At 49.4% G+C, this 25,355-nt stretch overlaps 1 protein-coding gene across 4 annotated transcripts in view; it reads left to right on the top strand.

Annotated features, from left to right (window-relative positions):
* Positions 1-11,363: 11,363 nt before the first annotated feature.
* Positions 11,364-25,355, top strand: part of FUBP3 (far upstream element binding protein 3) — a 37,807-nt gene continuing 23,815 nt past the window's right edge. For 2 of the 4 annotated variants that reach the window (XM_065853845.2, XM_065853848.2), the window contains exons 1-5: positions 11,364-11,521; positions 17,512-17,617; positions 23,573-23,623; positions 24,101-24,134; positions 25,081-25,130. In XM_065853845.2, the coding sequence (XP_065709917.1) occupies positions 11,435-11,521; positions 17,512-17,617; positions 23,573-23,623; positions 24,101-24,134; positions 25,081-25,130 (328 nt within the window). In that variant the 5' untranslated portion in view covers positions 11,364-11,434. The remainder of the gene's footprint in view (positions 11,522-17,511; positions 17,618-23,572; positions 23,624-24,100; positions 24,135-25,080; positions 25,131-25,355) is intronic. The other 2 variants (XM_065853846.2, XM_065853847.2) reach the window with 2 other exon arrangements.

Genomic DNA, 25,355 nt, shown 5'->3' on the forward strand with positions numbered 1-25,355 from the left:
CGGTGGGGTGTGCAACCCCTTCCCAGTTAGGGGGAAAGGGCTTGAAACCTCATTAGGAGCCATCTCCTGGAGAGATTAGCCCAAAACCAAGATGGGAACAGAGCTGCTGCCCTCCTGTGTGCTGGAAAAGGATGCTGCGCTTGCCCACGGGACAAGAGGCAGCCCTGTGAACCATCAACATCATCCCCCTGCCTGCCTGTCCTTGTCACTGATGCGACTTGGCTGTGGCACGGGTCCTGCTGGCAAAGCGAAGCTTGAAAGAGCTCAGTGCAACGAGGAGCTGACATCTCTTTTGGGGCAAAAATGAAGCAGAAGCTTCTTACGCTCAAATGCTTGAGAAATGCCAGACATTGTCAGGGAGGGCTCATCTGTCTGGCTGGGCCACCTCTCCCTGGGGTGCTTAAATCATTTGCTGGAAAACACTATTTGACTCCAAAGCCTCAAATCTCCTCCAGCACTCGCACTGCAGTGCTTTGGAGTCAGGAGCCGTGGTTGCCCTGGTTGCCCATGGCTCGCTGCACCTGCTGGGATGCACAGGGAGGGTTTTGGCTGAGAGCAGGATGCTGTGCACCGCAGCAGCTCCTCGGACAGCGCGGGGATGCTCTCGCAGGCAGTGGTGAACTGTGGTCAGCCTTGGAGGAGCAACACCCGTCAGCTTGCAGCTGCTGCCTGCGACTGGGCTGAAAGCGCGTTGTGCTGCGAAAGCAGAGCTTGGTGCATTTGAAAAGCCAAGTTGAACCCAGCGCAAGTCTTGCAGGAATAAAAAAAACTCTTGAAAATCATGGGGTTGCAGGATAGAGGAGACCCAGCAACCGGAGGCTGCAGTGATAGGACACTCTGAGTCAAACACCACATGTTTAATTACTTTACTACTTTAATTACCATCAGCCCTTCCAGTTTTTGTGATTTGGTGGTTTCTGATTGCCCCCTTTGCAGTTTCCCAGCATCCTCCCACCCCCGGTGTGTCTCAGGGAGGTATTTCAGGGGCTGGGGCTGCCAGCCTCACATGGCAGTGGGAGGGAAAAGCAGCAGGTGAGTGGCACGGGGCGAGCAGCTCCTGAACTGCCTGTAACTCCCTGGCAGTGACGTTTTGAGTACGATATTTTGGGCTTTCAAGGTGTTTCTGCAACACTCATCCGTGGTTGTAAGGGCAGCAAATGTGAGCGGGGGACTCCCCATCCCCGTGGCAGAGCTGGGGAAGAGCTCAGAGGGACCCTGGGAAGGAACCTGGGTCACTTTTGGGCTTTGAATCTTTTCTGTGCATTCTCCGCACAGCGTCGCCCATCACTCAGGCTCCAACCTCCTCCTGGGGCTGGGGGTCTCTGGGGATGCCTTTGGGAAGCTGCACCCCCTCTTTGTGCCATGGGCCATGCCGCTGGGCTGCTCTGCCACCCTCCCAGGCTCCGGGGAAGGGCTTGTCCGGGGTCACCGCAATCGATATCTCATCTGCAGGCTTTCCTAGCGGAAGTGATGGTATATTGGAACATGGTAATGGGTCTTGTCTAGTGGAAAAGGCTAATCTTCCCCAGCTGTACAGGATCTCCGCAGGTGTCCTCCGGCTCTCCCCGCTGCCACCAGCCAAGGAGCAGACATGCTGCTTTAAAGCTGCAGCAGTCCAATTTATTGCTGGTCCCCATGAGGGGAAAGTTGCCTGCAGCCTGGCCCTGTGGGGTGCAGAGCCACGGGTGAAGGAGCAGCACCCAGGGTGGAAGCCGGGCAGTTGCAGCAGCCCATATTTACCGGCTTAAGACAGAGATGACGTGTCCTCCGGCCTCACCTGCCTGAGAATGGCATTTCCACAGGCAGAAGAGGAGGAGGAGGAGGATGAGGGGATGATGCTAAAAGGGATGTGGACCCCTCAGAGTGCCACCTGCAAGTGTAGGTGGGAGGCAATCATGTGTCGCAAGGAAAAGCAGTGGGGAAAGCTCCTTGCTGTTAATTTGGCTTTTTTGGTGATGCGTTTGCTGCCCGTTGGTGTTCACCACATGGGGTTTGGCTGGTTTTGTTGGCAGGGACAGGTCTCCCATCACACCCAGGTAAACCTTCTCCGTCCCCAAGGGGTCCCACGTTTTAAAAGCTTGACCAGGCAACACCAGCTACCGCAGCCTGCTGCATCACTATGGCAAAATCAATTTTCCCGTTTCTCTGGAGTTAGAGGTAATTACCGGGTTTAAGGTTTAATATACATGTGGATTTTAGTGCAAGCATTGCTAAGAACAGCTCAGAACAATGCACAGGTTTGGGAAACGTGTCCTGGGTGCTTGGATGTGGCCACAGCATGAGGAGCCCCACATGTGGTCTGCAAAATGGGGAGTCCAGGGGCCTGGGGAGTCTGAGCCACCATCAGATCCCACAAAGGTTGTGCCAAAGATCCCGCTGACCTTGTTCAGGGCTGGGATTTTTTCCTACAAAAGGCAGTGAGGATAGATGGATGTTAAGATGAAATTCCCTGGAGTACAGAGCAGCTTTGGGGTGCTGGGTTTTTGCTTAAACTTTATTTTATTGGGTCCTTGTGAGCAAAAGGGGTGATGGAAAACCAGAGAGGTCTTGCATGACTATGCCCTGTGGGACTTTGTTCCCATCATGTGCCCTCCTGGGGCTCCATCTCCCCACCTGCGGGGTGTGCGGGAGGGGACCCCAACCCACCTCACCCAAAGGAGGGATGGAAAATCCTCTTGTTCTACCAAATATCATCGAATTTTGGGCAGGCAGTGGTGCACGGGTGCTGGCAATGGTCTGACAGTGCCACAGATGGGGTTTGTCCCAGCAGGGACAATGCTACCAGCAGCACATTCATGGGAAAACCACGGGACACCCCACAATGAGCGTTTGGTCCCCGTTTTCCTTTGGAGATGCGGCTCTGAGCGGGTTCACAGGAGCACGCAGGTCACAGGGCTGCGGCACAACGTGGCTATTAAGCATTTCCATCTTTACGAGGGAAAACCATCCCCCCGGTGAGGTTGGGAGTCACCAGCCGCCAGCTTCCCAGGCAAGGGGGGAGATGCTCGCCTTTGTAAACCCCTTAACAAGGTGCCTTTGTCTTCCCGTTTAACAAGAACCTCCCTTGCTTCTTCCTCAGGAGTTTCCCAATGCCGGATCCCTGAAAGCCAGCTTTATGCTCCGGTCAGGGATGTGCTGCCATGGGGCCGGCGGGGATCAGAGGGACACAGGGGCCCTTCTGCACGTCCCTGACAAAAGGCTGCCCCGGGGGGACAGAGCGTCAAAGCTCAGCCGCTCTGGGGTGGAGACAAGGGACCCACAGAGGAGGCTGCGGTGGGAGCCCCACATCCATCTGGTCACTCGATCGCGGTGGGCAGTGACCCGGTGATGCTCGGGGAGGGACAGGGTGTCCTGTTGGTTCGTCCTCCCCAGAGAGGGAGCAGGGGGAGCAGCCAGGAGGGGACAGGTAGGTTTTGTTGGCCGCAGGTAACCAGATCCGTGGCCGTTGGTGCCTTCCTGCCCTCTACCTCTGTGAGAGATGGGAGGTGGGAGTGAGGAACTGAGGGCTGGAAACTGAGACCGCTGTTTGGAGTGGATACTTTGCCTCGACTGGATGGAAATGGGTTTGGAGAAAGGCTCAAGGTGCCTCTGCCCCGGTACCATGCAGCCCTCCCAGCCAGACCAGCGCATGTGCAGTGGCAGGAAGGACCGTTCGGGAGCGATGCTCAGCTATAAGGAGCATCCCAGACATGGCAGAGGCATCCTCCATCCTTTTATCAGTGTCTGACCTGCCTCCTCCCACCTCCTCTCCTTTCCTGGGGGTTCTGCCGGTCTCCTCTCAGCTTGGGAGTTCTTGCCCTTCCCTCATCCCACCACCAAGTGCCCTGTCTCACCTCCCCACTCCAGCCATCTGCCTCCAAGCCCCCTGCCCAGATTTACTGTCACGCATTAAAACCACGGCCCAGCGCCAGGGTCAGCGTGTCACGGTGGCCCCTCATTGATTTGTTTTACCTCCCCTTGGCAAAAGCACTTTGGCCTCAGCCCCCTTGGCAGTGTAAGGGGCTTCCCAGGGCCCCCAGTGCTCCCCTTGCCCATCCCGGACCCCATGGGCACAGGCTGGGGAGTGGCCAGCTGTGCTGCTGATCTCCTGAACCCCCCAGGGCACATAATGTGTCTTCCTGGTTTATCTGGATCAATATTTCTCAAGAGCAAGGAAAATCCCTCTGGCAGGGGGAGGACGGGGGGTCCCACTTGTTTGCACAGCCCCATGGCTGGTTTAGTGCTTGGCCAGGCTGGGTCCCTGCTGGGGGTGGGAGGGGAGGGAGACCCCAAACTGGGGGTGCCAGCTTATACCAGGGGTGTTCAGGGGCTTCTCCTTTCAGCATATGTTTGTGGACCTCAATCTCTGTGCAGGGTGTGATGACCAGGGTGCCTTTGGCTCCAAAACTGAGGAGCTGGAGAGAGTTCAGCCCTCAATCCCCCCACCCAGCAGGTGTGGGGCTGCCCTGGGCAGGGGGTGGCAGTGGATGGGGGTGCAGAGTACTTCCCAGGCTCTGGATGAACGGCAGAAGAACCGAGGGATACTGATGACCGTGAGGGAGAGTGCTCTGTGGGGTTTGCTTCTGGCTCCCCGGAGTTCAGGGCTGCGGGAGTCATTTTGGAACCATTTGATTTTGGTGCTGGGTGTGTTTTTATAGGTGTTTGGAAGTGCACGTTGGCTTAAGAAGTTCAAGCGGTGGGCAGCTGGCATGGCACCTCCAGCCATTCCCATGCGCGCTGAGGATGCCCGAGGGGTCTTGGTCTTACAGCCTGGCTGAGGGAATCAAGTCAGAGAAAATGGGGATGGTGACAACTCTCGACCACCGCGCAGGCTGCAGCTGCCCCTGCTGAAGGCAGCACAACTCCAAAACCCCTCCCGTTCCCCCGCATCGCCCCCAGCCCCAGCATCATTCCCCATCCCACCACCACCATGTCCACACCGGGGACCCACGGCGGGTCCCCACACTGGCGACCAGCACCCCAGGGCAGACGCAGGAGAGCGTGGACAGCACTAGGAGAAAGCGGGGGCTCTTGGCAACTCTGCCTTTTGCATTCAGCCTCACCCTCTTTCTATTTATTGGTGACTTTTGTCCTTGGCCAGCTTAGCGACTGAAAGGGGCTGTATTATGTCACACGTAGGCAGCTCCTGGCGGGGAGAGGGCCGCGCTTTCTGCTGGAACAAAGAGCGGGTTGGCTAATTCCCCTCTCCTCCTGCAGCACCCGGGTCCCATCTGGTTGACACAGTTTGCTCCAGTGTCTCCTGCTATTAAGTCCCCACTTGCCTGCTTGAATTGCTCATCCTCCCCCCCCGCCCCTGTACCCTCAGCCCCTTTTTCTTGCTTTATTTTTCATTTTCCCCCAAAGCCAGGCAGAACTTGCTCCGTGGAGTGATGTCAGATGTGTGCGAAGCAGACCAATAAAACCTAATGCATCCTCCTCTTTGTCTGCCAGCCTCTCCAGCACCTCACATTTTCCACTCAGAAAGCCACTTAAAACACATCAGCAACAATCCCTCACAAAACAGCCACTTGTTGGCTAATTGTGCCAAGGACCTGCGCACGCTGCATTGCGCTTTCTTGGTCTAAAGCTGCCAGGGGCCGGGGCTCCCCGCGGAGCAGAGGGTGATGGGGACCCTCAGCATCCACCAGGATCAGCCCCCGCGTCTCAGCTGCTCCCCAGGGGTTGCTGGGGTAGGGATGAGAGGTGGGGATGTTTCTATTCCCCATGGTCTCAGGTAGGTCTGGATTGGCCAGAGAGGATGCTGGCAGGGCTGGGAGTGGGGCTCAGCTCAGGACACCGCTTTATAGAGGGATGGTTGAACAGACGGAACCAGCAGAACTGCCTGGAGCACTCTGTCCTGCCTGCTAATCCTGTCCCGGCAGGAGAGCAGGCAGGGACATTGCCGCGGGGATGGGAGCTCGGGAGGTGGATGAGGAGGGTGCTGACGCCCCGCTGGGCTGGTGACTTTTTGCTCTGGGATGATGGCTCTGGGTGCTGAAGGCTGAGAAGTCACAGCTGCCCTGTGCTGATGGGCAAGAGCTCCCTTGCAGTTTGGAGGGATGCCGGTGGGTTTGAACAGAAGGGATGAAGACCCAGGGACATGCTGGAGGGCAGATCAGGTCAAAGCAAGAGATGCTCCATGCTGGGAAGGAGGGAGAGGGATTAGAACCTTTGCCTAACCGAGAACAATCCAAAAATCTCTCCACAAGGATCCCCTGGGCCCATCCTGGTTGTGGGATGGGGGAGAAGAGATCAGCAGGTGGTTAATCTCTGCCTTTGCATCCCAAGGAGGAGAGCACCCCTCTGCCCATCCCGCTGCCACAGAGGGGCCCCCAGCACACTCGGCTTCCCCCCCCAAGCAGAGAGATAAGCGTGTGGAGTAGCTGCATTTATTTTTCTGCAGGAAAATTCTGGCAGCTTTTCCTGCTGCCACCCCCGGCACCCCAGGAAGCAGGACCGGAGCTGCGTGTAGTCAAGGCAGCCTGGTCTTGCAGGGGGTGGAACTGTCACACCTTTTACCTTAAAACTATCTAATCCTACCCCGGTTTGGCAAGGAGGTTCAGTGCCAGAGCTGACAGGCAGTGGTAGCAGGAGGCTCCTGGCGGGCACTGTTCCGGGCAGGCAGCCCAGAGCCCTCCCGATGGGCGTCGTGCCGCAGAGCACACCTGCCTGCGCTCACCTGCCTGCACTCACCTGCCTGCTTAAATGTCACATGGGCAGAGCGGGGTCCAGCTTTTCAGTTTCCCCGCAGGGAGCTGAGCTGTCACCTGCTCCGGCTCGGTTCGGTGGCCGGGCTGAGCCTCCGCCACACTGCCCAGGCCAGCAGCAGCCGAGCGATGTGTCACAAGCTGCACAAAGCTGCCTCCTCTTCCTCGCTTTGATGTCAGACCTGGCGCACTGCAGCAGGGCAGTGGGGGACCCCGGGGACAGGTGGGACCCCACGCCGGCCACACACCTGGGCAGCAAACAGGTGCCAGGGGAGGAAGGGGTTAAGCTGAGCCAGTGGTGGCAGAAATCAGAGGATTACAGGTTTGTTGCCGGACTGTCCCATCTGTCATCAGCACAAAGACAAGTCCTGTCTCGGGCTGGGCTGTCAGCGAAGAGCCCACCACTACATTAGGACTCCATTAGGGGAAACTGGTGGTGGGAAATGGCAGCTGTCAGGGCACTATCATTTCTCCTGTAATTCCTCCCGCTTGCTTCTCAACTGCACTTAAATAGCAGGTCTACCCACTGGGCCAATTTTGCATTTTCTTCCTCCTGCTGCTCCTCTTCTTTCTTTAAAGACGCAGATCCCTGAGCCCCTTCCCTGGCAGCCAGTGCCGGTGCTGCCCACGCCTGCCCACACCATCCCCGCAAGGAGAAGTGTTCAGGGCACTACCAGCATCCCTGCCAACAGGACAGGAATGGAGCTGTGGACGTGTCAGCCCAGTCTGCAGCAGCACCGGTGGGCTCAGGGATGGGACTCGCTGCCCTGGGCACAGGAAGGAGGGGAGGTGGGTTATGACTTCCAAGGTTTTCCCTGGACTGTTTCCCATTATCTGGGACTCCCTCCAAGCTGGTGAATGTGTCCTGGTCTTCACTGTCCACACCCAAAAGGTTCCCAGGTGGGGCTGGCACCACTCTGCAAAGGGGGCCAGGGTGCGCAGGACAGCAATGGGTGAGAGGGGCTGGGGACCATGCCATTGAATCATAGAATCATAGAATCATTTTGGTTGGAAGAGATCCTCCAAATCATTGAGTCCAGCTGTTAACCTAACACTGGTACTAAACCATGTCCCTAAGAACCTCATCTACACGTCTTTTAAATGCCTCCATCTCACCGTGTGAGTCTGACCTAGGGATAAAACCATGGACAACCACATTTCCTGAAGGGGCAGCATCATCTGGAAACTCTCAGCACCCACTGAGAGCATCCACATCCAGGAGGAGCCCTGGACATACATCTCAGCATGGTGAGACCCTGTTCACCAGCCACTTGTTCAATGGGGGGGTCTTCACACCTCTCCCAGGACCCCCAGGGCCACCCGTACCCTGTCCTGGCCTCATTGCATCTCCTGCTGGCCCCGGCGCTGCTGCTGTGCCGGTGCTCCCCGCCGAGCCGCCGTTTGCAGCGGGGGATCAAAACAAACACTTCTGCGGGGAAGTGCATTGCAGTGGTGCTCGAAATAAATAACTAATTTCTCCCTACATGATCTCAAGGAGCAGGAGAGGCATGAATAGCAGGGCCCGGTGTCGGGCTGACTGGACTCCCCGGTGCGGTAATTCAGAGGATGACAAACATAAGCCAAAGAAAAATGTTGAAAAATGGGCACTTCCCGCAGCCCTGAGCAAAGGAGCTATTGCAGGGTTTGGAAATAACGAAGGCAAAAAGAAGGAGAGGGGGGAATTTTCTCATTGAGACCAAGTGAAGTGCCAAACAAGCTGCTATTATGGTGGCTTTGAGAGGCACAGGGAGGGGGTGATGGGGAGGAGAGCAGGGGGAAGGAGAGGAGGGAGGTGGGGGAGAGGGAGAGAGGGTGGGAGGAAGGGAGAAGGGTGGGGGACACAGGGACAAGGGGGACACGAGGAGCCAAAGGTGCGAGGTGACATGGGGGAGACGGAGAGAGGACCAAGTTGTGTGATGGTGGCAGGGCCACCACATGCCAGGTCCCTGTCCCTTGCCCTGGGTCCCCTGCATCTCGCCAGCCATCCCCTGTCCTGGTCCCCAGGCACCTTCCACCCCCCGCACTCACCACCACCAAAAGGGAAAGAAAAGAGAAAAAAAAAAGAGATGGAAAGAAGGAAAACAAAATATCTACAGTTGTCGAGACAAGGGGAGAAAAATAGAGGCAAACATCCATAATTTTCTCTGTGGGGCTTTGCGGTAATTGAGCCATTTGGATAAAAATAAAGGCAGCAGGCCCTTTAGGTAAGAGGAGCTTTTGCAATCCAAGAAGCCAGAATTATGCGCCTTGTATCACTTGAAACCCCCCACCCCGTCACCCCCCTCCGCCTCCCCCACACGACACCAAACCACTTTCCCTTTTCTTCTTCTTATCTTTTTTTTTTTTTCCTCCTTTTTTAAGTACCCTGTCAAACGGCATCCGACGAGAGGAGAATTTCAGCTGTCACAACTAATTTCAGCGCGTGTGTGTGTAAAGGTGTGTGTGTCTCGGGCGGGGGAGGCGGGAGATGGAGGCGTAGAATCACTCCTTTTTTTTCTCAAGAGAAAGATTTACATCAGAAATTTGTTTCTGGGAGTGTTTAAGGCCTGTAATTTCCTTCTTTTCAATAGCTGCCTGATGTCTTCTCGCCAGGCTTCCTCCCAGCCATCCCTGCCTGTCCAGCAGCCTGGTCCATTGGTCTCAGTCCTGCCCAGCGCTGAGGAGGCTCCTCCATCGCTCGCTGGGGCTTGAAGCTCCCAAAATTCGGCTCTCACAGCCCCAAGCTGGGTTCGGCAATGGAGGCTACAGCTTCTCTCTGCTGGTGTACCAGCGCTGGGGGCTTTAGCTCTTTAGCTTTCAGATTTGGTCACCTTTTTTTGCAGCCACTTTGGGGTTGGCTGGAGGGTCATGGGGTGAATCCTGCTCAGGGCCTGGCACCCCAAGAGCTGACGGGGGTTGTCGGGGGGATTCCCCCAACCTGGGACCTGCTGGTGCTGAGCCTGTCGAGTCTTCCTGATCAGGACTAGGAGGGGGAAAGGTCCCTGAATCCAGCAAAGTGTTTGGCATGGCTGGAGAAATTCCCTCTGCTGTGGTTGGAAGATGATGGGGAGGATGTGGTGATACAGGTCATCTTAAAATCCTTCCCCCGCGGGCCATGTTTCTTTCTGCTAAAATAAATGAGCGTTTTGCGTAAGAAAACGGTCACGGCTCCTGAAAGGAGGGAAGGCTGGTGATCAGCAAGCCCACTGGTGTAATGTAGGCGACCAGCAGCAGACTGCGCATCCCGGTGAAGAAGCGTGTCCCCTGCTCTTGGAAAGCCACCAGATAATTTCATCAGCCTCAGCAATTCCCGCCCACTCACGTAGGCGCAGATGAGATGCGTAAAACTGGAAAGTGCGAGAACCAGTTGAGAAGGGACGCAGCACAGCTTGGAGCAGAGTTTGAATTTTGAATTTAATATTTGGTGGCTTTGGGAAAGTGGGTTTGGGAGCAGGGAAACCTGGACTATACCAGGTTCAGCATGCAAACCCAGGAGCTGGTTGTGGGTGCAATTTGGGAGATGAAGATCTCACCATTCACACAGCTGCACCTGTGGAGGGGGGTTTAGGTCAAGGCCCCCCATGCTGCCAGGCTAGGGGGTGATCACCAGACCTGGGTTCCCACCACTGACACCCCCAGAAAGCACCGGCATCGCCAGATACCCCAGACTGCAGGGGCTGTGCAGGGGCCATGCTGCAGCACCTGCTCAAGGAAAAAGCTTAGCATGTTCTTTGCATTAATCCTGGCCTAACTGGTCCTTGCATCATCTCAGAGTCTCCTGCTGGTCCCCTGTGGTAGGAGGGTGGTGACCAAGGGCTGATCACAGCAGGGGGGTTCAGCATCTCCTGCAGCTCCAGTTCCCAGCACCCCATGTCTGGGACCTTTGTGCTAAGTGTCACCAACACCATGGCAGTGTCCAGCCATGGCCACGCGGGCCAGGGACGTGGAGCATGGAGACGGGCAGGAAAGGGGCACTGCGGGATGATGAGTTTCCACCGGGGGTGTTAAATGGTGGGGACCAATGATAGGACAAGGGGGAATGGGTTCAAACTGGAACACAGGAGGTTCCACTTAAATTTGAGAAGAAACTTCTTCCTGGTGAGGGTGGCAGAGCCTGGCCCAGGCTGCCCAGGGAGGTTGTGGAGTCTCCTTCTCTGCAGACATTCAAACCCGCCTGGACACCTTCCTGTGGAACCTCAGCTGGGTGTTCCTGCTCCATGGGGGGATTGCACTGGATGAGCTTTCCAGGTCCCTTCCAACCCCTGACATGCTGGGATTCTGTGACCACCATGGCAGGGACGGGGGGATGGCCTGGGCTGTCAGGGATGGGACAGGCAGGGATGGGACAGGCAGGGATAGGACCAACAGAGATGGGTCAGGGATGGGCCAGACAGGATGGCACGGGCAAGGGTGGGACAGACAGATGAGACAGACGGATGGGACGGGCAGGGATGGGCCAGGCAAGGGGTGGTACAGGCAGGGACAGTCTCTCGGGGGTGGCACAGACAGGACCCCGTGTCAGGGCCGGCGCCCGTCCCCGCACACCCCGCGGTTCCCGGTCGCTCCCGGCCCCGCGGTGCCGGTGGCGCGCGGGGGGTCCCACAGGGGCGTGGCCGGTGCTCGTGACGTGCGGCGCGAGCCCCCCCCGCGGTCCCCGCCCCGCCGCGTCTCCCCCGCCCCCCCCGCTCCACTTCCGGCGGAAGCGGGGGGCTCTTTCCCTTTCCGGGTGCGGGTCCCCGGGCGGAGCGGCGGGACGGCGGGCGCGGGCCATGGCGGAGCTGGCGCAGGGGCAGAGCGCAGCGCCCGTGGGGATCAAGGCCGAGGGTTTCGTCGACGCTCTGCACCGGGTCCGGCAGGTAGGCGCCGGCTGGCGGGGCCGGGGGCGGGAGGAGGCCGCGGGGCGCCGCTAGGCCGCGGGGCTGAGGCGGGGCAAGGCCGCGGCCCCGCTGCCCCCTTGTCCCGGGAGGACGGAGCCGACGGCCCCTCTCGGGAGCCCTGAGGCTGTGTCGTGGGGGGTCGGCGGCTCCGGAGCTCGGGACAGGCTCGGTAGGGGTGGGGGCGGCGAGTCTCGGTGACAGTCCCGTCCAGCGCGGGTCGCGGCTGGTGACACGGCAGCAAAGCTGCTCTGCGGGGCAGGGGCCGCGCTGCAGCCGGCGGGAGCTCTTGTCTGCCAGGCTGTCGTCCTGCACTTTGCAGCGAGGGGGTGTGAGCTTCGTATTAATTCGTTTTTTAAACGCGGCTTTAATTGTGCATTAGGCCGATCAATAAAAACCCTGGCAGAGGGGTAGCTCTGCATCCTCTCCTGGGAGGGAGAGAGAAAGTGGGGAGCAAAGTGTTCCCCAAAGGAGTTTTTGAGCTTGCACAGTGCTAAAATGGAAACTTTTAGTGAAAGTGCCCAGACCCGCAGAAATCAACACTCCTGTCTTCAGTAGAAGATATTCCAAGTGTTTGTGTGCTCGTCAGACTGTGGAAAATGGCTGCAGAAACAAGAAGCTGCTGCTTACAGAACAGATTTTGTGACTGTTCGTTGCATCTCTTGTTCCGTGGCTGTCACAGGTTGTTTATTCCATTTCTGAACAGGTTGCACTTGTGCTTAGTAACTGCTCCTCAGCAAGGTGTGATCCAGCTGGATACCCAGCCCACAGCCTAGCTGGTGCTTAGAGACCCTGACTTTATTCTTTCCAGTGTTACAGACCAGGTGGGAGAAATCTCCTGTTGCCCAGGCTCACTTTTCTCATTTCACTGAGAAGCCCCTGGAGAAACTAAGCTGGACCCTGAGACCTTCAGGCAGTGGCTCTAACGGAACTTAAGTGGCTTAGCATCACTCACAGCTCACTCATGAATCAGTATGACAGCAAGTCTGCATTCTGCACGGTCCTCAATGACCAGTGCAGAGGTGCCTGATGCTCTAGATGAACACCCTGCCCCTTCCTGGGGGAGATCACGAGCTGGGCTGCTCTTCAGTCATTGATATCTTTCTCAGCACAAGTACTGCAGTAGGCAGGTTGCGTGGTAGCTGCCTCCTGCGTGAGGCCACGCGTCTCTTTTTTTCCGTGGCTGACAAAGCGCTGTGGCCTTGATGGTTCACGATTTCTGAAAGCTTTGCTGTTAGCCCTGGAGTTATCTACGTGATGCAGCTAAATTGAGCAGTGTTGCAGCTGTGTTGGTCTTGATCTGGTCGGCTGTTACTGAAGGCCTCTCATTGCAAAAACAGCTCATTGAATATCTGATAATATTATCGCCCACTAGCAGCTGAATAATCTTTGAATAACCTGTTTATATAGAAGCAAACAATTACTTGCTGGTCAGTTGCATCTTGTTGAAACTATTTTGTGAGTACGCTGAAAGCCCTTCAGTATGTTCCACTCATCTGATGAGTAACAGGTGAAATGTGACAGTGGGATGCCTCAGATGGTACTGGACTAAAACAACACTAACTGGAAAAATATTTAAATCAGTGTTACGTTGGTGCTGTAATCATGTTTGTACTGTGGATCTGTGAGGTCCCCTAACCCACACGTGAAGGAGATGGGATATTAAATAATTCTTGATTACTCAGATTTTGCTGTTCGTTGTTCATTACACTTGAAAGAATAATATGTCGGGTTTCCAGGAGCCTACAACTTGAGTAAGCCTGAATGAGAAGATTTCAAAATCTTGCAAGCTGCCAACTTCAGGTCAGGCACTGCAGCATAACAACCTTCCTGCTATCTCCTCCCGCTGGAAACAAGCGTGTTGGGAAATGTGCTCTCTGCACGTGGTCACACGAGCGCACTGGCCTGCATTTTTGTGCAGTGACTTGTATGCTGCCTGTTGAATGTGATTAGTTTTTTTTCTTTCAGTATTTGTGGGATGAAAAGAATTGTTGGCAAGTGCTAAAATATCTCCCCCACTTAAAAGTAATTGATTTAATCTAGTGCTGTAGGGGCTTTGTAAGGGAGTAGCTATTCTCTCCTGTTCAGAGTGGGAGGACTGAGTTGTCACTGGAGACTTGTTACAAAATGTGAATGAACATGGTCTTCATTTCTCAGGGGACAGATATTTACCTCACCACCCAAATAATCTGTGATGGAATGTCCTGGCTGAGAGTCAGGTGGGATGTAAAGACCCTTAAACACCTCATGCTTCTCTGGAGGTGATGGCAGCACTTTCACTGACTGTGTTTAATGCTGTATTTACCTGAACTATACTGATCCAATATATAGATGTCAGCTTTTGTATGGCCTCTGGCCAGTCCATAGCCTTTTCTGAATATTAGTTTTGCTCTAAGGCAGGGAGGAAGCAGAGGAAAAAACCAAAAAACAGTTGTAGTTTTTGCATTGTGAGTTGGGATGGCATCCCTGGCTTGCTATTTGAACTCTCTCAAAGTTTAATCTTACACTTAAGAGTAGTAATCAAATTTAATAAATTCAGTTCTCGTGAGAGCCATAACACTAAAATTGGGCTGTGGAATACAGCACTTAGTTATTAATAACTAAATCTTTCAGGAGAAGGAAGACTTTACCGATCAATCACGCTAACTGCATTCCTCAGGGTCACTGGGATGTGAGATGACGTAAGAGTAAGAAATCTGGAATACCTCTGAAAGAAATTACTTGTACGTTGCTTTCAGTGTTTGTGCTGGACTTGCTCAGGTATTTTGTGGACTCTTAAGTATTTGAGATGTATCAAAAATTACTTTTTCAAGTGAATGCTGAGGCTTTGAGATGGTCTGTCCTGCATCTTCTGCACCACACCTCAAATCAATGGATCGCAAGTGGCGATTCTGTGGGAATGGAGGGGTCTTAAGACTTACATTTCTTTATCCCCTTGCAGAGCACTTTTTCAGATCATCCTCAAGTAGATGCAGGGCTTTGCAATCACTCCAGTATTTAGGAAGACCACCTGTGACATGAAACTTAAATGGTTGTGGATGGTTTTGCTGCATCCTGCAGAGTCCTGGAGAAATGACCATCACACAAATTCGGATATTCTGCTTGGCGACTGGGAAGAGTAGCAGAAGCACTGGAATTGTCTGAAGGGTCAGATGACAGCGCTTTGTTGTTTTATATCCTGCTAATACCTAGGATTGGTGATTTTGTCGGTTGCTGTTCTTTTGCAGGACAGCGGGGAGAGGTTCTTCCCAAAAGCTGAAGTCTGCAGATATTGGTGTTTAAGTCCTGCTGTGCCTAGAAAAGGAGCTTCATAGTTAAAAGTGTTTTGGTATTACACCATTTTTAAAGGATGGTAGAGGTATAGGAGGACAGAAGTCCAAGGTGTAGGAAAACATGGATGTTTGTGGGTTATTTTTTTGTTGTTTTCCTGACTTTACAATGGCAATTTATAGCTCCGGTTTGTGCTGTGTCCTTTAAAGTGTTTGTTGGAGAGTTTATTTTGGGGAAATTAGGTACAGAAAGAGTTCTATGGTAGTGATGCTTTTTTTCCAGTGTATTTCAGAGCTTAGTAGAATTAATGTGTTTGGTTTAGGGGAAAAAAATAGAGCGGGACAAAAGCACTGGCTGGCAGTACATTACTCAAGGTCGTTTAGTCAGATAAGGGCTAGGTCTGCTTACTTTTGCTATATTCTGACTTCAGTGCTTATCTTCTAGCTGAACCTATAGTAAAAACCGAGGTTCCTATTTAAAGTTGAACTTAAAAAGTCAAAATGTATTTTAACTGCTACATCTGCTTAAAAAGCTCAACTCTTAATTTTGCAGGGTATTTTCTTCTTGCAGTTGTGAGGTGGTGTGTTGTCTGTGTGTAATCCAGTGGCAGCTGGGAGGCTTTAGAGATAAGGGTACGAGTTTAAATAAAAGGGGGGGGGGGGGGGGCAAGGAGGAAAATATCCCAAAATCTGATAACGTAAAAATTGCTCCGACTCTCTTATTTTGCCCTTTATTTGGAGAGTTCTGTGCCAGGATGATAATTGTGCATTGAGCACGAGCAGGGGTTTGCAAAGCTCTCGCCTTAGTGCTGGTGATCTGCTCACGCACACCTTTGCACTTCACACCAGATTCATTTTGTGGGCCAGCTTCTGCTCTCCACACACTGATCTTTTCTTTCCTTTGAGCATGTGGTGTGTGTGATTTCAGCTCCAAAATATCAGCTTGCACTTTCCACAACTTACATGTTTTTTTGAGTAAATAACTGCTAATGGAGTTCGTAAAGAGCTCGTTAAAATCAAATTCCAAAACATGCCAGGGTGTGTTTTATCTGACACTGTTCCCTTTGGCATATGTTTTGAAGATATTGTGTGAAAGCTGTTAATAGATTGTTATTAAATATATTTTTTAATCTATTTTTCAGCATTGAAGTAGTCAGGAAACATCTCTGCTCTTTGTACCCTCATTAAAATCCTCTGCATCCCAAACATAAGGGGAAAGCATGTGTGCAAAGGGCTGGAACTATGGAGGCAGAACAGTTTTCAGCAAAAAATCCCAAGGCATTGCCTGGCGCTCCCTAGTATGGAGTGGACAAGGTGTAGTCTCTGTTAATGTCTTCAGAATCAAATTTCCATGGGTTTATTAGTTTTTGGAGATGCTGATATACAAGGTGCTTGTCATCAAAGCTTCTCTACACGGTCACTGTGCTGGTCCTGCAGGAAGATTTTATTCTCTAGCTCCTGGCATTTCTGACACAGTGAAGTTGTTGCCTTTCTGAAAGAGGACAGGAGGGAATGGACTAGGAGAAGAAAATGGTCAAAAGTTGGAGCATTTTTCATGCAGGGCATCAAAGAGAATGTTTTCTGTTCCTTTCTAAAAGCAGTGCCCTCAATCTTTCAAAATTATTTCAAATAGCTTTCTTTCAGTGCCCTGTGGTTCTGAATCTTGGGCAGCTGTTTATTCCACTGCAGTAGCCGATAGTGTCAAGAACCAGAGTTGCTGTAGGTGTCTTTCTATTGCAGTAAAACGCAAATTTTAGAAACACCTTTAGTTATATTTGTCATTTGCCCTTGTCTTAATTTAAAACATACCTGTGTAAAATGCTCTTTCATCTGTTCCTGTTGCTTATTCTCTGGTGAAGTTCCAGTTATAATAGGTGGCGATCAGGCTTCTATTAGATGTCTCCAGATGTCATTAGAGACAAGCTTAACTTTTCACTTTTATTAAGCGCTGCTTAGGTTTCTCTCTTGCCTTGTCTATTTGCTTACCTTGCTCCCCTTCCTGACTGTCTCCTCTTTTCTGTAAATATCCCCCTTGCATCCTGGTTTGGTGGGAATGGCTGTTCCCCCTCTGTAAGGGATGGAGGCAGAGGCACAGGCACCCTTGGTCGTGTTTGTGCTGTATGGACCACTGCAGGAAATTTAATCTAATTCTGGGCTTATCGTTTGCCCACTGGCTTATTCTTTGTACTGTAAACACAAGGTGGGCCAGCCTCATTGACAAGGAGTCCCCAAACCTGTCCTTGTGCTGTGTATTTTCTCATTATTCTGCCTCTGCTGATGTGCAAATTTGCATTTTTGGATATGCACAGATGCAGAAGGAAGCGTGTGTCCTCCTACACAGCTGCGGTGGTGGCAACTTGTTCAGGATGAAGTTGGTGAGCTAGTTTGAACACTCCCCTTTGCAAGATTTAGCTTGTCAGCTGTCCATTGAGTGAACAAACCCGAGTATAATGTTCCAGGGAGTAAAGAGCTACTCATGATCAGGAAGAGGGACTGGCTGAGTGCAATCTTAATCAAACAACTAGTAAAAGCAAGCAGAAAATTGTTTGCTTTACAAATGAAGCACTGCTGTCTTGGAACTGTTATAAAGCCACCTGTATAGTAAATAGCTGGGGTAAACACCTTACTGGAAGAAAGAGTGTTTAGCTGTGGGGGCTGAAACTTCAGGTGTGCTAATCATACTTTTATCCCCTGTTTTTATAGATTGCTGCTAAAATTGGAGATATTCCTCACTTGAATAATTCTACAACACTTGTGGACCCGTCAGTCTACGGTTATGGAGTGCAGAAACGGCCCCTGGATGATGGAGGTAAGCTGGCTGTGATTAGTCAGTCTTGTGGATTCACCTATGGAGGCAGTTGTCTGCTTTAAGGACAGAAATCAATCCATCTTTCTGCGTATAGAAATTTTATACAAGATTCTCTGTGCTGTTTAGTCTTATCTAAATAGCACAGGGCTCCTAGGTGTTAGTGGTATAAACGTGAAGCACTTCTTTCTTACTTCGTGAACTTTGGGAATTAGCAAATAAAACCTGTTGAGCTCTAATTGCTTTGTATGTGAATTTTAAGGAGAAGGGTTGTTGATGCAAGTTGGAAGGAAACTTCCCATATTAGGCTTAGCTTTTATGATAATTTGAGGATTCTTAAATCTCTGAAGCATTTAACATTGGCCACAGCCAAAGAATAATTTACTGAGTGGACCATATCTGGTAACTGTAGAGAGTTAATATTGTACAAAGTGTTACAATTTTTAAATGAGTTACTAGCTTTTTTATGGGAACAACAAAATCATTAGATGTTTTCTTTTTTACAAATCTAATGATGTGCACCATTACAAGAACTGTTTAAACTGTATTATCTGCTGTTGACTAGATGCAGAGAGCTCACTTTTTCCTGTGGTTGGCTGTAAAAAGAAAATGTGGCTGTGTCTTACTCTCTTATTTCGTCTAGTATTTTTTCTGACACAGGTAGCCCTGCAGGGCTATTCTCTCCCCCACAGATATGTTTAAGAGCACTGAAGTGATAAGAAAGCTGCTGCCTTGCACTCAGTCTGAAAATAATTCCTTCTGTCTGATACAAAGGCTGAAAATACCACAGGCGTGCTTCTCCTTCTGAAAAAAACATGCTAGAGCACTGGGAGAAGGTTCTTTCATGTGGAGCCTCTGGCTTGTTAACATTACTGTTTCTGAACAGATGCCACAACCCACTTTGTTCTCTGGTGTTGGCTCTATTTGAGCAAGAGGTTGCTGCTCCTTTGGTTCAGTGTTTTAGTAAAGAATGGGTTTATGTGGGTGAGCCACTGCGCCTTATATGTGGGGCTGGAGCATCACTGTGTCTGTGAGAAGCCGTAGTTCTGGTATTACTGGTATGTGACGGTTTCTGTATGGGAAGGCGCTGGGCTGTCAAGCTGGCTGCTCAGCACTGAGGAGCGCTGAACAGCTCTGAGCTGTGACTGAATGACTGAGATAAGTGGCTGTATGTGAGAAAGAATAAAAGTGGAACCTTCTAGGAACTAGTCATTCGAAACCTACTTCTTCCATTGATGCATCAGACTGAACCGAGAAATCTGAGCTCTTGGCAAAATGTTCTTTTATGAACTTTTAACATGTGAAATGGTTGTAGCACTTAATGGCAGCGCAAGTTAGACTTTGTACTTAAACTTTTACCGGTGAGCCCTATGACTTGCTGAGCCTTGTTTGTGTTGACGCAAACCGTGTCGATACAATTGCAGTCTGGACTATAAATGTGCGTTACTGCTGGTTTCTTGTGTTGTGTTGGGTAACTCAGTGGAGCGGGTACGGTTCTGGGAGAGCCTTCCAGGGTGGCTCTACTCCCAGTTCTTCTGTTTGCCGTTGTTCCGCTGATGGAAAGACCTACGAGTGTTTGCTCACCCTGGATGCTTGTTCAGCACTGAGCCTTGCTTGTAACTGTTTTTAAAGTAGCTCCAAGAGCTGTATTGGCCCTTGTCTACATCTGTAGATATTATAACTTTGTTCAGCTCCCTTCCCAAAAATCTGATCTATTGAGATCTTAGAGCAGAAATGATGGAAGTAACATTTTGAAGGACTGGAATTTCACAAAGAAACTGGAATTGTCAGGGTAGCAGCAAGGGTTATATTGGATCTTTCAGCTTTGGTCATCTTGGGGTTTATTTCTAATAACATTAGTAAGCCCTGTACTGAAATACAATTGTGTGAATGAGTTCCCCACCCAACAGCATGATCAAAACTGCAGCCTGGCCAATGAACTTCTGAAGCAGCAGCTACTTCTTGCTCTATATTTCTTTGTGCTATGATCCATACCTTAGTGTGTCTTAGGCTACCTACTCTTGCTGCCTTGGCATTTAAAGTCTATAATGCAGCTTTAGCCACCTGAAAGACAGCAGTTACTTTTAACAGGATGCTTAAATTAGGAAAGCACTTCCCATTTGGATGATCTTTTAGTCCTCTGTTAGCTGTGAACAAAGGGTGCTGGGATTGCATGCCCACACTTTTCTCCATTTTCTGCTTGTCTGTGAACCCCAGTTTGGGGACATTGTTGTTCAGAGACGATTATATTGTATGCATGCTCTAGAAATTTTATAGTGCGGGGGTTTGGATACATTCTGCTCTGGATAGCTTGGAAACAAATCTGGTGCTAAAGATTTTGATTGTTAACCTTTGTATCCTGCATGTTCACGGCTGGGTGCAGGTCTCACTGCTTCCATATGCCCACAGAGCTGTTAGAAAATTACTTCTGTTCCTAATACTCCTGAAAAAATTGGGTCCAGAGGAAGTATTTAAGGTGACAGGAGAGCTGTCTGTCTCTCAGGAAAATCTAATTGTGCCTGCCCATTTTTGTAAACAGCTGCTGGCGTGGCTGATTGATGTCAGCTTAGGAAGTGGTCTTAAGACAGGGTGACAATGCGCTGGTCAAAACAAATTTAGCTGCTTTTAGAGCATTTCCAGGAAAAATAGATTTGTCATTGTATTGGAAACCAGAATGTGTGAGCGTCTTTTGCACTTCCTTAACATAACCTTCATCTACAACAAAGAGCTGGTAGCAGCGGCCCTGATGACCTGGTGTATAGGTATTAGATGGAGCTTGAGATGGATTATTTCTCTTTTTCCCTGTTTTTATTTCCCCTTTCTGGAAACAACTGTAAAGTAATCCTGCCAATAGCTATAATGCAGGGAAGGGATCAGGTTTATTTGTACTGCTCACGGTAAGTCGTAGTTGACGTTTATATGGTCACTCACTGCAGTTGATGTTTCTTACAAAGATGAGCTGAGTCTGAGCTGCAGGGAGACCTGGCGGTATCTTGCTGAGAGATCCCAGCCCTCCTGTTAATGGCTGACGGCTGCTGCTGGCCTCCATTCTAATTAATGGCTTTCTCTAATTACTAGCACAATTTAATAAGTTTATTTAATGTTAAATAATCCTTAAAGAAACAGCCTCATTTTGCTCAAAGGAAGCAGGGATCTAGTGTGCTGGAAGGAGACTGATTGCTAGAACGTTAACCTTTGTTTGCTTTGTTTTGGACCTCTTTGAAGAAGTTTGCAGTGATATACAGAAGGTTAAGCAGCAGTGTTGCACCTGAGGGCTGGGACATCCCTTGAGTCTAGGGAAACAAAGATGAGGGACCTCAGAGAACCACACAGCCCCTCTTCACCCCTGCCTTCCCCAGGCTTCTGTAGTGCATCCAGATAGGAAGGTGGCCTGCTTTGGTGTAATAAAACTTGATTGTATTATAGTAGAGCCAGGGGGCTCAAACACAACATGATCCTGCTGTACAGAATACTTTATGCTTTTCTTCCAATGTATTTTCAATGAAAATAGCGATGGTCAGAAGGAAGTGCTGATGCAAGTTAGTAGTGATGCTCCTTGACACATCTCTTGCAGCAGTAGGACCAGAGCAAAAATCCAGATCTCAGCAAAAGGTTCAGTGTAATAAGCAAAATCCTGATGTTCTTCAATTCTCAACTTTACAGATCACCATTTTTTAAGTAAGGCATTTAAGGGAAGAGGGGGGAAGCCCATAAAGATTTACAGTGAAGGCACACATTAATTTTTAACCATTTAATCGAAGTAAAACCTAGCAGCATTCAATGTTGAAAAATCAGGGTAACTAGTGACTTCCTTGCAGCTTTCTACAATTTATCATGATCCCATTTTAGTTCAAAAGTATGAAACACAACCCTCTTCCACTGCTCTCCAGGAGATGCGTCACTCTGATTTTATTCTAGCCATGAAGATATTTTTGATGAGATTGTATATTCCCATCATGCACATTAATTTAGTGGGAGTAACTGTGCTGTTTTATGGGGTGGAAAAAATATCCACATTTGTTTTGAGTGTCTGTTAGGTAGAATTCAGTTAAGGTGAAGCATGAAGCAGAGTGAAGTTATCAACCAGCAGGTGCCATTAATAGGAAATTGTGCTGATTTTATTCAGTTTTTTTTCTTATTTGCAGTAAAATGACTGCAGTTACAGTTAAATTGTACTCAATATATGTAAAAAGGGGAAACATATATGTGGCTTGTCAGAGTTCAGCCCCTTTCTTGGCGTGAAGAGGGAGATGGAACAGAAATCGGTTTTCAGTGAGCGCCGTCCACCCCAGCCCTGGTGCTCCCCGTGTTTCAGAGCAAAATGAGCATGTTGGGGAAGGAATGGACCTCTAGGTTGTTTGAACCCAGGGCCACGTCATTTCTTTTTTGTTTTCTTTTATTCTTTTTCCCCCAAAACAGACAGAAATCATAATTGAGTTCAAGTAAATCTCTTCCAGTTCTCTCCATCTACCTTCTGTCTCAGCTCTTGGGGAGGTTATCTATGAAGTGTTGCCAGAATAATCGCACACCTAAGTTATTGTTTGTTAATTTTTTTAGCTAATTGGTGCTATAAATACACAGTAAGGCTGATATCTGCCTGGGGTGGTGAATGGTTTACTATGTATAGCACTTGGAATGGGTTGGAGCCATTGTTGTGTATATCTGAAGCATTATTTCCCTGACTGATTTAACTCGTGCTGGTACAGTTTTCCCCTAAGAAGTTGTCTTTTTCAAGTGTAGGATTGTGTTACAAAATGACGGTTCTTCTCTTCCTTGCGTGAACTTCAGGAGTTGATTATAGGATGTGTATCTATCTTGTAATTTGTGGGCAGCAGCTGAACAGACTGCGAAGAGCCGTTCTGGTGAATTGAAATGTGAAGTGGATATTTAAATACAGCCTTGTAGCATTAAGACCAATCTTTCTGGCATCTTGGGGTAATGAGTGGCCTGGTCCATGGCAATGGCAATCCCGAACTACAGCAATAGTCACTAGGCCTATTGCATATAGCAAAAATATTCGGAGCCCAGTTTGGGGCAAGAAGGTGAGATTCTGAATTTGCTCAGCAATAGTAGCTTGTCAGCTAGAGCAAATATTCCCCATTACATCACCTGCCTTTTTTGACTGCAGTATTGATAGTTATCAAATTAGAGCTTTTCATATTTGGGGTGAGGATATGCAAAGACAAATCTAACAGAGTCAATAACACAGCGGTTGTCTTACCACTGAGCTGGGGAGAGTAATAAAATATATATGCTGTCAATATTTTGGTCCTGAACTATTATGAAGGTATTGACATGCAGCAGAAATACAGTATTGACTCTCTTTGTCTGTTTTATTTGAGTAAAGTGTTTGGCCACAAACTTTACGCATTTTTCTGCCAGATTTAGAGAGCGTGGGATGCATCCGCTCTCTAACCCTGCCAGCCGATTGCCAATTTATTTCAGGTCAAAGAATGCGCAGGTTGCTGCAAGGTAGTTTGAAACAGCATCTGTATTATCACAGCTCACATGTTGGCTGGTGTCATTTGTTTCGCTGCTCGTGCCCTCCAGGCGTGCAATATAATCTTTCAACTGGTTGTTAGGACCAAATGGTCTGGTTTTTAGCTGGTTTGCTGTAGGCAAAGTCCAGTAGGAAGCCCAGCAGGGCATGTGTTCCCACTTTGCATGAGTTGGTCTAATGATATTTTCCCCATTAATATGTGGAAGAAAGATCTAATCTGTTGGGGTGATGGCGGGGGCCGCGGGGGGGGGGGGGGGGAGAAAATCTGTTTGTGAGTTGTCAGCTGGGGGGAGAATGACTGATCATAAATGGACCACCAGCTGACATCGCAGATATGCCTGGAATGTGTGTATTCAGTAATATGTGGTGGGTTTTCTGTTTGTTGGGGTTTGTTTTGTTTGTTTTCAAGTGCTTGTTGGGTGCCATACAGTGACTTAACAGCCGTATTCCTTTACCAGGTCTCCGTGTAAGTGGGCTCCATGGAGCACAGATAAGAGACACAGAGAGAAGTACGTGCGAGTGGTCCTTGATGCGTTTTGCCTGGACTAAGTCTGAGTCCGCTCAGCTTTAATTTTGTTTTTTAATACATAGAGTCTGCTTGAAATTTCTCTTCTCCCCCCTCCCTCCACCGCTTTTCTCTTCTTTTTTTACTACTTTGGGCTTAATTTAGGAAGGGGGGGGGTTAGTTGCAGGGATTTGGATTTGGGCAGGCAGGATTTTCTCCCATGACTCTCAGCATGGGCAGACGCGGATCAATTCCCTATCCTGTGTTCAGCTGGACACTGGGTTATGGTGTGTGTTGATCAAGAAATCCCCTCCTGTTTTGTACCACATAACGCATTCATTTCAGCTACTGAACCTAAATTACTGTTTTGCTTTTCTTTCTTTTTTGATGAAATGGTAAGAACTCTTTTTCTATAGGGATGAAGTTAGTTTATCCGTGCTAATGCTTTGATTTTTTTCCTTTTTTTCTCTCTCTGCCACAGTAGGTAACCAGTTAGGGGCTCTGGTACATCAAAGGTAAGCAGTGGGTTATGTTTTATTATTTATTGATCAATTCTAATTGTTTATTGATCCACCATCTGTAGTAGTGTTAGGAAGTCAGAGGTTGAGAATGTGGAGAAACCGTCAGCTTAGCTTTTCTCCAGGCTGGGCTTTCTGCTAACCCTTTAGGGCTGTTTGTCGTGGTGAAGAAAGAAGAGTTGATGTGAAACTTGAATTTGGTTCCTGTAAATCTGCAGGACAGAGCAGAATAAATTCTCTCTCCTCTGCCTTCCCTGGCCTAAGAGGGAAAAGAGAGAAAAGGTAAAAAACACTCTGGCATTTTGACAAAAGTCTGTGAGAAAGAAGTGGCTGAGCAAAAACACATAGAAGATAATTCCTTTCTATTCAACTATGGTCAGGTCTTAGGAAATTGCGTCGGACCCTAGGATTTGAGGCAGAGACACGTGGAAAAGTCCAAAGAGCAATAGATAGGGAAGTCTTGAGATAATAAGGCTTCAAGGGATAATTGAAGAACACCTTTTATAAATTTCAAGGAAAAGAATTATAAGGACAGGCAGGCAATAAAAAAAAATCTGTGCATATCAGAGAGGATGTTCACATCAGGATTGGCTTTGGTTAGCGTCTCTTAGCAAGAACGTGTTCAGAAGGAGTAGACAGAGGCTGTGGCTTGGAAGGTATAGGCAAAATATTAAAGAAACTTTGCCATTATTCTGTTAAATCTGTCTGGAGCAAGAATGACAAAAAGAGGATATTGTGTCAGCTTCGTTGAAGATTATGGAGAGTAGGGTGGAGATGTATCCAGCGTAGGAGAAATTAGGTGACCACGAAAAGTGTCTTTCAAAACAAATGATTTTGTGATGCAGTGTTTGCTTGTATGTGCAAAAGTGTTATGGACATAGTTGTCTTCCAGGTTCTTTGTAAATGACTATTTGATTTTTTTAATCTTCTTCTTTTATTTTAGGGCTGTAATAACAGAAGAGTTCAAAGTGCCTGATAAAATGGTTGGATTTAGTAAGTATGTTTTTTGATGTGTCTTCTGTGCAGGAATGCTGTTTATTCTGATGTGCTCACAAGTTTTTGTGCTTATTAGCCTTGGATAAACCTTTTCTAATGCTGTTTTCATGGGGACCAAATGATTCATGTTTAAAATACAAGTGCAGACTGCATGGAAAAGCTTGTTGTCCCAGTAAGAAGAACAAGACTGTGTGGTACAAATTACTGAGAGTTTTCGTAATT

Source organism: Patagioenas fasciata, chromosome 20 (genome assembly GCF_037038585.1).
Source record: "Patagioenas fasciata isolate bPatFas1 chromosome 20, bPatFas1.hap1, whole genome shotgun sequence".
NCBI lineage: Eukaryota > Metazoa > Chordata > Aves > Columbiformes > Columbidae > Patagioenas > Patagioenas fasciata.